The sequence below is a fragment of the Hylobates moloch genome, unplaced genomic scaffold (genome assembly GCF_009828535.3).
Source record: "Hylobates moloch isolate HMO894 unplaced genomic scaffold, HMol_V3 SCAFFOLD_18, whole genome shotgun sequence".
Taxonomy (NCBI): domain Eukaryota; kingdom Metazoa; phylum Chordata; class Mammalia; order Primates; family Hylobatidae; genus Hylobates; species Hylobates moloch.
The window spans coordinates 37,045,850-37,058,165 of NW_026652293.1; the positions used below are offsets into that span (position 1 = coordinate 37,045,850).

Below are 12,316 nucleotides of genomic sequence, written 5' to 3' on the forward strand. Positions count from 1 at the left end.
AACTTGTGTCCAGTAGCCTAACAACTGTGGGAGTGTCACACCATTGATTGGCATATGGCAATGAACACCCCTAACTTTGGTAACTTCGTTCTAAAGAAGTAGCACTCAAAAAAGTCAAAGTAACATCTTTACTGATTTGTACTTATATTTCTAATTTGTACTCGCAGTGAGCGGGTGAGAACAACTTGAAAAAAAATGAAATCCAAGTTCTCAGAGTCTTCCAAAATTGCTCCACAACGCTCGGCTATGGCGGAGGCTATTTTTTGAATCTGATAATGTTCTGCTTAATCTTCTAAAGTATTTGTATTGAGAGTGTTGGTCCAGGAGATCAGATCTTCCACTTCCTCTTCTCTGGGCTCATCTGTGTCATTTTCATATAATGAAGTGTCACTCTTCCACCCCTCCTCTTCTGTTTCATAAATGTCTGTGATGCTATTTATTGCAGTTGGTGACTCAAGAAAAATTTCATCTGTGGTGGGAATTATAAAAAATAGAAATTTAATAAACATAACAAGAAAAACAACGAAAAGAGAAGTGTTCCTGCATTTGTAGGACAATGCCAAAGACCATATGAATGAATGTGAGCAACCTTTTTCACACTTTCTAAGCTTCATGTTTTATCAGCAACTTTATTTGTCAAAAATCATTCTTTCCATCTTGCTCAATCTTTTGATGCTTTGTTAGTTCATTCATTTAGCATATATATTTACTGGGTCTCTGCTAAGGGCGAGTTGATGTGCAAGGGAAAAGCTGCTTTGGGAGCACAGGGAGGGAATCACTATGTCTAAGTGAAAACAGACTCAGACTTTGAAACAAGAAGACCAGTTTGTTAGACAGAGAAGGGAGGTCAGAACACGTTAGATAGAAGAAACAGCACATATCATATAAGCACAAAGGTATGAGAGGACTTGACAGGGTTAGGGGTGATCAGAATGGATTCTCCCGCACTTCCACTGTGCCAGGTGCAGTGCGAAGCAGTCGACAGCTATAATATTATTTAACTCAGACACAACCCTTGTGATGGGCAGGTATTATTATTCTTATTTTACAGATGAGGAAACTGAGGCTGAGCGACCTATAGTAGTAACTTGACCAAAGATATCCAGCTAATAACAAGACTCGAACAAGATCTGTCTATCCAAAAACACAATGTTATAGTACACAGAAAGTTTCGTGGAGCTGGAAGAGAGGCTGAAGCCAGATCAGGAAAGCCTCATATGTCATGCAAAGGACTTTCATCTTTATCTTATAGGCCTTGTAAGCAGGGAAATAAACTGATTATACTTTTCAAAAGGAGAATATAGATATAATGTCTATATTTCTAGATCTATATTTCCACACAGCATGGGGACCTTGCTTTCTGGAGATGAACTCTAGCTGGTACTATTTATGTTCTGTTAACTCCAAAATCTCACTGCATTCTCTTCCCTTTTTCCTAGTTGTCACCGGATTCACTGCCGATTATGGGTTCCAGGACAAATTTTGTTTGCCTCATATGTTTATTTCCCTCACTTACATATGAAATAAACCCTGCAATATTTGTTGTCTTCTAATGTTACCGACATGGGCTACAAGTGACTTGTTTTCCTTCTGTCTGGTTTATACAAAGATACACAGACAGACCGGGCATGGTGGCTTACACCTGTAATCCCAGCATTTTGGGAAACCAAGGCAGGTAGATCACTTGAGGTCAGGGGTTGGAGACCAGCCTGCCCAACATGGTGAAACCCTGTCTCTACTAAAATACAAAAATTAGCCGGATGTGGTGGCAGGAGCCTGTAATCTCAGCTGCTCTGGAGGCTGAGGCAGGAGACTCGCTTGAACCCGGAAGGCAGAGGTTGCAGTGAGCTGAGATTGACCCACTGCACTCCAGCCTGGGTGACAGAGTGAGACTCCATCTCAAAACAAAACAAAGAGAGAAAGATACACAGAGAGATTTGAGTTTACACAGTCACCATTATTCTATGGTTATCCTGAGGCCCACAGTGATTTTTAATTTTTTGTACTTTCGATACTAATATTTAGTTGTAATTAATTTAAAACTAAATTCTGTCTGTGCCTTGAGAAAAGCGTCTACTTTATTTTCCATGAACATATTATTGATGGACTAACTCCAGTTCTTTCTAGCCATGTTTGGGCCTTTCTGACTCCACATGCTTTTGATTACAAGAAATATAAAGCCAAGTCAACCCAGTTTAAACAATAGGAGAGTGTTTTATCTCACATAAGAGAAAAGCCAGAGTGGAGAGCAGGATTGAATGTTGCAGTGACTCCACAATGTCACGAAGGACACAGTTCTTCTTACTGCTTGCTTTGCTAACTGAGGTGTTGTCTTCATCTTCAGGTGCATAGCACGAGAGCTACGGCCATTCTAGTAACCACACTGGACACAGCAACATCCAGAGGAAAAAGTGGTCTTCTCACCAAGATCTCATTTTTAAGAGTGGACGGGAAAACCATCCCCTGAAGCACCCAGCATATTTCCCCTCAAGCAGGATCCTGTCACATGCCATTTCTTTTATTTTAATTTAATTTATTTTTTTTTTTTTTTTAGGCAGAGTTTCACTCCCGTTGTCCAGGCTGGAGTGCGGTGGCGTGCTCTCAGCTCACTGCAACCTCTGTCTCCTGGGATCAAGTGATCCTCCCACCTCAGCCTCCCAAGTAACTGGGACTATAGGCGTTCACCACCATGCCCAGCTAATTTTTTTTTAGTAGGGATGGGGTTTTACCATGTTGGCCAGGCTGGTCGCAAACTCCTGACCTCAGGTGATCCGCCCACCTTGGCCTCCCAAAGTGTTGGGATTACAGGCGTGAGCCACTGCACCCCACCCCATTTCTAAACTAGTTACTGGGAAGGGAAATGGGATCACCATGATTGGCTGACGTGAGTTGCTGGCGTGGAATGAAAGTTGGGAATCAACCACCTTGACTATTTGTCCTCTTAGTTCCTGCCCTGTTAAAAACTCCCAGGAAGCATAAAAAGAAACCTGGCGAGATCAGCAGACTATAATGCAAAATAAATATAGAAATGTTTCTTTAGAACATAAAAAAATATATTATTTTGAATTTCTCTCCTCCAGGAAATCTTAAGCATTATAAATCCCTCTGAGACATCTTGGATTTGGTGGTTGGAATCAGTAATAAAGGTGGGGATTTTGTTACTATGTTAACAAAATAAGTTATGGAAGCACAAATTCTAACTGCCTTATATTTTCCATGCCTTTCTTGGGTTGGATCATGGAAACTCTGCCTCTGATAATTTATTTTTAATCTGAAAATAGTTTAGCTAATAAAGATATTAAAATCTGTGCTGACTGATGGGCTCTGATGATTGCCAAATGGTTTATTTCTATTCAGTCCTGTTTTCAGCCTGGGTTCAGTTAGGAAAACAGAGCCACTACAAGTAATACAAGAGTGAGAGTCTAACACAGGAATGTGGATCATGCAGCTGTGGGAGGACTCAGGGGAGTGAAGATCTGGAAGCTACAGCTGGAGAATTGAAAAAACTGTCATGACCCACTTTAGCCTGATGCACTGACATGAGTGGGAAACCAGGAGCTCATGGAGTACAAGAAGCTGCACACATTTAGCCACCCAAAGTGGGACAAAAACGATGAGTTCATGGGGATATTTGTGCAGCCACCATGTCTGTGAAGTGAGGCTGTGGAGAGATGTGTGAAAATGCCATATCTGAGGAACCCGCCATGCCTGATATGAACAACTTCCCAAGCATAATCGCCTCGACTTCCTTCTCACCTGCCAAATCTCTGGTGAGTTTCTCCCACTGGCAAACTATGACATGCCATCGTTCTCTGCAAAAGAGGGACACACAGTTCTTTCCTTTTCTGAGTCATACTTCCCTTTGATATCCTATGTAAGTTCACTCTCGCTACATAATAACTCTCTTGCTACATAATAAACAACCACAAAATCTTAGTGACATACAGCCATAAGTATTTGTTTCGGTCACATGTCAGCAGGTCAATAGGTGGTTGGCTTCTTTGGCTGGGGAATGGCTGGGAAACGTGGGTGGGCAAGCTCAGATCTATGCCTTGAATCTTTCTCTGTGATCAGAGGGCCAGTCCAGGCACGCTCTTGTGATGATGGCAGAAGAGAAAAAGAGCAAGCCAAATCATGCAAACCCTTTCCAAACCCTGGGGGCACACTGCACCCACTAATATTCCGCTGATGAAAACAGGTCACAGGGAAAAGCTCGAAGTCAAGGCACAAGGAAATACATTTTGTTCATGTAGGTGGAGCAGGAATGAATATTTCTGAACAATAATCAAATTTACCACAGCCTCTCAGGTATAGTTTCTTCCAGAGTAGACAGAAAGAAGAGTCTATTCCACGATTAAAGAGAACAAGGCTCAGCACTGGAGAGCTAACCAGTTTCTGGACATTAAACTTAAAATGTTGTCTTTTCCAGCTTGCCTTTTTCCCACTTATCATGGGTTTGCACCTTTTTCCCCCCAAATCACAAGGCAGATAAAAACATGACAATTTTACTTCATCCTACTATTGACTTACTCATTGATAGCTATTGTGTGCCAACCACTGTGCTGTGGAAGACTGGGAGGTGAGCAGTCCCTTCCCTCAAGAATCTCACTCTTTTTCAAAGGAGACAGGCAGTAGAGAGAGTGATAACACAGTATGTGTGCCGGACAGACTCCAAGATGGCCCCCAGAATCCCCGCATCCTGGTATTTACACCTTAGTGTAAACTCCTCCTTTCTGAGTGTGGGTAGGACCCGGGACTTCTAACCAATAAAACAGGATGCAAGTGATAAGGTCTCACTCGCGTGATTATGCTACATCACATACGACTCCATCTTGCTATCAGACTTGCGCTAAAGACTCTTGCTGGATAAAGTAGGAGGCCAGGCTGGGAGAGCGCACATGGCAAGGAGCTGTGTGCAGCCCTCAGCAGCTGAGGGAGGCCTCCAACATATACCCAGCCAGAAGCCAGGGCCCTCACTCCTAAAGACAGAAGAAAATGAATTCTGTCGACAACCTCGCTGGGCTGGGAAGCAGATTCCTCCCCCATTCAACCCACTAGGATGAGAATGCAGCCCGGCCAAAGCCTTGATTGCAGCTTTCTGAGACCTTAAGCAGAGGATTCAGCTAAGCCGTGCCTGTACTCCAGGCCCACAGAAACAGTAACATAATAAATGTGTGTTGTTTTCAACCATTCAATGTGTGCTAATTTGTGACACAGCAATAGAAAACAAATAGAGCATGATACGGCTATGGTAGAAGTGCTATGATAACCCACAAGGAAAGTTTCCTAAAAAAGGTAATACCTGAACTGAATCTCAAAGGATGCATAGGCATTAGAAAGTAAAGAAGGGGAGAGAAGAGCATTTAGAGTAGGGGTATGAGAAAACACGGTGTACTGCTCAAATTTTTTATGAAATGAGGTAGGGAACAAACAGTCATGACCCACTAGCTTAGTGTAGAATTTAGGTTGTGAAGGGGAGAGGGAGGGAATGTCACTGCAAAGACAGAGACAAGTATTAGAGCATTAAGGATTTTCTGTGTCAAACAGTCTAAATTTTATCCTGAAGGAAAATGGGAAACAAAGTATTTTAGACCTGGTAAAAACATAAGCAGAGCTGAGCTATAGAGACACAGCTTTGTCACCAGTCTGACAAAGCACAGACAGAATTACTGTAATCACATCAACTTAACCAAGCGATCTCTTCCACTGGTGAAGATGGTGGGGATGTTGAAAGACAGAGATTGCAGAGAGGAGTAGGGAAATCATGGAGAAAGCAAAGAGCAAGGCTGGAGACGGCAACATTTCCTACCTCACAGGTACCCTGAAATCTGGAAGAAGGCAGAGTTGAATGGAGAAGGCTGAGGCTGATACTACAGAGGAGGAAATCTGCGTGGCACACCAAACAATTAGGAGGGAGAGAGGTGGATACTGAGCAGAGAAAAGAAACTTGGAGATATGGGGGCAGGGCCCTTGGAGAATCACTGAATAAAGGTGATTGCCTGTGCCTGGCATTTATATGCTGTTATGTTTAGTGGCCAGGTGACAGGAAAAAACAGCAACTATTTTTTTTTTGTACTTTTCCGTTCACAAAGAAATTGTCTATACATGGAGTCACTTAGTCATAAAAATCCTGTGAGTAAGGGCAGAATTTTAGCAACTAGGATTTGTTGAACATCTTCCACATACACAGTACTAGCTGAGGATGAAAAAAACTAAGTTCAGAGGTTGAGTGACCTTTCCATAATAGCACAGAACTGGAATCTGAACCTAAGTTCTCTATCCCCAAATGTCATGCTTTCCCCTCTATACCAGCTGACTTCCATGGTAAGTTACCAGCTCTCCCTGCTGAAGACTCACTCTCAACCTATCCCAACAAGTAAACGGTAATTATTAAAAGAGCATGAAAAACAACTCAGCATTGTCTTTCTTTTCAGCCATATTGCATATATCTTTGAATATACAATGAGTTTCAGGGATCAGTTTATTCGTGCTCTGTGTGTTTTGGCTGCTTTTTCATATTTTGAAACTTAGCCTTAAAATTTCAAATTGTATATCCACCTATTAAAGGGTAGTAAGCTTGAAAATATAAGTAACTGAATTCTATCAAAGTTCCAATTCCTATGTGAGTAATTTACCAAATTAATTTGGAAAGTCAGAAAAGGTTAAAGCAACCTTAAAAGGAGAACACAAGGATTAGCCCTCATATATTCCAACTTATTTAAATGGAAAAAAGTTTAAAGTTATGCATATTATGCATAATATGTTAGTTATAAAAGCAAAACAAACAGAGTGAATCGATTTACTTAGAGTTGGGCAGAGCTTAATTTCTTCCATTGAGTGATTGACTTTATGAGGCATTCTATTTTTTCCAGCAAGCCAACACTTGATAACAGAATACATAGAAAGAGAGAAAGAAAAATTAACTAAATTCCCAAATGAATTTTGGTAAAGGTATATTTACTTCTAAGAAAAATAAGTGAAACAAATGAAATGAAACATAAAAGTAGAACAATAGGCTTTGAATATGGAACCATTCTGAGTGTTGACTAATTTAATGGTAAAGTAAAATTATTTCAATATGTGCTTTACAACAGAATAGAAGTTGGAAAAGCAAATGAATATGACATAAGTTTACTATTGTAAAAGTAATAAAAACCTCATGTGGTATAGCAAGGTATATTAGTTTCCTTGGGCCACCTTAACAAATGACCACAAACTTGGTGACTTAAAATAACAGAAATGTATTCTCTCATAGTTCTGGAGGCTAGATGTTGGGGATCAAGGTGGCAGCAGGGCCTCCCTCCCTCAGAAAGCCCTAGGGAAGAATCTTCTATTGCCTCTTCCTAGCTTCGGCTGGCTGTTAGCAATCCTTTACGTTGTATGGCTTATAGCTGCATCACTCCAGTCTCTGCCTCCAATGTCACATGACCTTTTCCATGTGGGTCTCTGTAGTTCTGCTCCTCTTATAAGGACAACAGTCATTGGACTCAGGGTCCACCTAAATCTAGTATAGCCTCATCTTAACTAATTACTATTTATATCTGCAAAGACCCTATTTTGAAATAAAGTCATATGCTGAGGTTCTGGGGGGACAGGTATTTGTTTTCTGGAGACATGATTCAACCCACTACATAAGGGAGAAATTGTATCAGAAAAATTAATGACTCATCCTGGATAAAACAACAGGCTTATGGGAGACATCAATGAGCCCAAGTCAAGCTATTAGAGCATTTCCTTGGAGAAAGAGTTTACATATGGAAATGAAAAGTTTTATAAAATTTTTTGGGGGGACGACTACTTTTTGGGATACATGATGAAAAGAAAACTTTTGGCAACAAAGTTTTCTTGAAGAAAAGTAAGTGGCATAGAAATGTTTTTGTCAAAAACAAGAAATGGGGAAAGGATTCCCTATTTAATAAATGGTGCTGGGAAAACTGGCTAGCCATATGTAGAAAGCTGAAACTGGATCCCTTCCTTACATCTTATACAAAAATTAATTCAAGATGAATTAAAGACTTAAATGTTAGACCTAAAACCATAAAAACCCTAGAAGAAAACCTAGGCAATACCATTCTGGACATAGGCATGGGCAAGGACTTCATGACTAAAACACCAAAAGCAATGGCAACAAAAGCCAAAATTGACAAATGGGATCTAATTAAACTAAAGAGCTTCTGCAGAGCAAAAGAAACTATCATCAGAGTGAACAGGCAACCTACAGAATGGGAGAAAATTTTTGCAATCTACTCATCTGACAAAGGGCTAATATCCAGAATCTACAAAGAACTTACACAAATTTACAAGAAAAAACAAACAACCCCATCAAAAAGTGGGCAAAGGATATGAACAGACACTTCTCCAAAGAAGACATTTATGCAGCCAACAGACACATGAAAAAATGCTCATCATCACTGGCCATCAGAGAAATGCAAATCAAAACCACATTGAGATACCATCTCACACCAGTTAGAATGGCAATCATTAAAAAGTCAGGAAACAACAGATGTTGGAGAGGATGTGGGGAAATAGAAATGCTTTTACACTGTTGGTGGGAGTGTAAACTAGTTCAACCATTGTGGAAGACAGTGTGGCAATTCCTCAAGGATCTAGAACTAGAAATACCATTTGACCCAGCCATCCCATTACTGGGTATATACCCAAAGGATTATAAATCATGCTACTATAAAGACACATGCACACGTATGTTTATTGTGGCACTATTCACAATAGCAAAGACTTGGAACCAACCCAAATGTCCATCTATGATAGACTGGATTAAGAAAATGTGGCACATATATACCATGGAATACTATGCAACCATAAAAAAGGATGAGTTCATGTCCTTTGCAGGGACATGGATGAAGCTGGAAACCATCATTCTGAGTAAACTATCACAAGGACAGAAAACCAAACACCACGTTTTCACTCATAAGTGGGAGTTGAACAATGAGAACACATGGACACAGGAAGGGGAACATCACACACTGGGGCCTGTCAGGGGGTGGGGGAAAGGGGAGGGATAGCATTAAGAGATGATTTACATTTCTCCAATGATCAATCAAGTTGAGCTTTTTTCATATGTTTCTTGGCCGCATATATATCTTCTTTTGAGAAGCTTCTGTTCATGTCGTTTGCCCATTTTTTAATGTTTTTTTTTTCTTGTAAATTTGTTTAAGTTCCTTGTAGATGCTGGATAGATGTCAGATGGATAGATGGCAAAATTTTTCTCCCTTTCTTTAGGTTGTCTGTTCACTCTGATGATAGTTTCTTTTGCTATGCAGAAGCTCTTTAATTAGATCTCTTTTGTCAATTTTTGTTTTTGCTGCAATTGCTTTTGGCATTTTCATCATGAAATTTTTGCCTGTGCCTATGTCCTGAATGGTATTGCCTAGATTTTCATCTAGGGTTTTTATAGTTTTGAGTTTTACATTTAAGTCTCTAATCCATCTTGAGTTAATTTTTGTGTAAGGTGGAAGGAAGGGGTCCACTTTCAATTTTCTGCATATGGCTAGCCAGTTTTCCCAGCACCATTTATTAAATAGGGAATCCTTTCCCCATTGCTTGTTTTTGTCAGGTTTGTTGAAGATCAGACAGTTGTAGGTGTGTGGTCTTATTTCTGAGTTCTCTATTCTGTTCCATTGGTCTATGTCTCTGTTCTTTTAGTAGTATCATGCTGTTTTGGTTACAGTAGCCTTGCAGTGTAGTTTGAAGTTGGATAGCATGATGCCTCCAGCTTTGTTCTTTTTGCTTAGGATTGTCTTGGCTACTTGGGTTCTTTTTTGGTCCATACAAATTTTAAAATAGTTTCTTCTAATTCTGTGAAGAATGTCAATGGTAGTTTAATGGGAATAGCATTGAATCTATAAATCACTTTGGGCAGTATGGCCATTTTTCACAGTATTGATTCTGTCTATCCATGAACATGGAATGTTTTTCCATTTGTTTGTGTCCTCTGATTTTTTTGAGCAGTAGTTTGTGGTTCTCTGTGAAGAGGTCCTTCACTTCCCTCGTTAGCTGTATTCCTAGGTATTTTATTCTTTTTGTAGCAATTGTGAATGGGAGTTCATTCATGATTTGGCACTCTGCTTGCCTGTTGATTGGTGTATAGGAATAATAGCAATTTTTGCACATTGATTTTGTATCCTGAGACTTTGCTGAAGTTGCTCATCAGCTTAAGAAGCTTTTGGGCTGAGACAATGGGGTTTTCTAGACATAGGATCATGTCATCGGCAAACAAAGATGATTTGAAGATAACTTCCTTTCTTCCTATTTGAATACCCTTTATTTCTTTCTCTTGCCTAATTGCCCTGGCCAGAACGTCCAATACTATGTTGAAAAGGAGTGGTGAGAGAGGGCATCCTTGTCTTGTGACGGTTTTCAAGGGGAATGCTTCCAGCTTTTGCTTATTCAGTAGTTCTGTTTATGTGATAAATCACATTTATTGATCTGTGTATGTTGAGCCAACCTTGCATCCTAAGGATGAAGCCAACTGGATCATGGTGGATAAGTTTTTTGATGTGCTGCTAGATTCAGTTGGCCAGTATTTTATTGAGGATTTTTGCGTCAATGTTCATCAGGGATATTGGCCTGAAGTTTTCTTGTTTCTTGTTGTATCTCTGCCAGGTTTTGGTATCAGGATGATGCTGACCTCATAAAATGAGTTAAGGAGGAGTCTCTTCTTTTCCATTTCTTTTGGAATAGTTTCAGTAGAAATGGTACCAGCTCTTCTCTGTACCTCTGGTAGAATTCAGCTGTGAACCTGTCTGGTTCTGAGCTTTTATTTTTGGTTGGTAGGCTATTATTGCCTCAATTTCAGAACTCATTATTGGTCAATTCAGGGATTCGATTTCTTCCCGGTTCAGTCTTGGGAAGGTGTGTGTGTCCAGAAATTTATCCATTTCTTCTAGATTTTCCAGTTTATGTGCATAGAGGTGTTTATAGTATTCTCTGGTGGTTGTTTGTATTTCTGTGGGGTCAGTGGTGATACCTCCCTTATCATTTCTGACTGTGTTTATTTGATTCTTGTCTCTTTTCTTCTTTATTAGTCTAGCTAGTGGTCTATTTTATTAATTTTTTTTCAAAAACACAGCTCCTGAATTTGTTGATTTTATTAAGGGTTTTTTGTGTCTCTATCTCATTCAGTTCCACTCTGATCTTGGTTATTTCTTGTCTTCTGTTAGCTTTGGGGTTTGTTTGCTCTTGGTTCTCTAGTTCTTTTAGTTGTGTTTAGATTGTTAACTTGAGATCTTTCTAGCTTTTTGATGTGGGCATTTAGTACTATAAATTTCCCTCTCAACACCACTTTAGCTATATCCCAGAGACTCTCGTACATCATCTCTTGGTTCTTATTTCTTTCAAGTAATTTCTTGATTTCTCCCTTAATTTCATTATTTACCCAGGAGTCATTCAAGAGCACGTTGTTCAATTTCAGGAGCAGGTTGTTCAATTTCCATTTAGTTGTGTGGTTTTGAGTGAACTTCTTAATCCTGAGTTCTAATTTGATTGTGCTGTGGTCTGAGAGTCTGTTATGACTTCAGTTCTTTTGCATTTGCTGAGTGTTTTACTTCTGATTATGCGATGAATTTTAGAGTAAGTGCTGTATGGCAATGAGAACAATGTATATTTTTTTGTTTTTGGGTGGAGAGTTGTGTAGATATCTATTAGGTCCACCTGACCCAGAGCTGAATTCGGGTATCGAATATCTTTGTTTTTTTCTGTCTTGATGATATGTCTAATATTCCCAGTGGGGTGTTAAAGTCTCCCACTATTACTGTGTGAGAGTCTAAGTCTCTTTGTAGGCCTCTAAGAGCTTGCTTTATGAATCTGGGTGCTCCTGTATTGGGTGCATATATATTTAGGATAGTTAGCTCTTGTTGTCAAATTGAACCCTTTACCATTGTGTAATGCCCTTCTTTGTCCTTTGATCTTTGTTGGTTTAAAGTCTGTTTTCAGAAACTAGGATTGCAACCCTTGCCTTTTTCTGTTTTCCATTTGCTTGGTAAGTTTTCCTCCATCCCTTTATTTTGAGCCTATGTGTATCTTTGCATGTGAGATGAGTCTCTTGAAGAGAGCATACCGATTGGTCTTGGCTCTTTATTCAGCTTGCCACTCTGTCTTCTATTTGGGGCATTTAGCATATTTGCATTTAAGATTAGTATTGTTATGTGTGATTTTGACCCTGTCATCATGATGCTAGCTGGTTATTTTGCAGACTTGTTTATGTGGTTGCTTCATAGTGTCACTGGTCTGTGTACTTCAGTATGTTTTTGTAGTGGCTGGTAATGATTTTTCCTTTCCATATTTAGTGCTTCCTTCA

At 39.7% G+C, this 12,316-nt stretch overlaps 1 protein-coding gene across 1 annotated transcript in view; it reads right to left on the reverse strand.

The window, feature by feature from the left end:
* Positions 1-284: 284 nt before the first annotated feature.
* Positions 285-12,316, reverse strand: part of UBE2U (ubiquitin conjugating enzyme E2 U) — a 63,466-nt gene continuing 51,434 nt past the window's right edge. The window contains exons 7-8 of the mRNA XM_032136801.2: positions 6,804-6,898; positions 285-469 (exon numbers count right to left, since the gene is read on the reverse strand). Coding sequence (XP_031992692.1) covers positions 285-469; positions 6,804-6,898 — 280 coding nt within the window. The remainder of the gene's footprint in view (positions 470-6,803; positions 6,899-12,316) is intronic.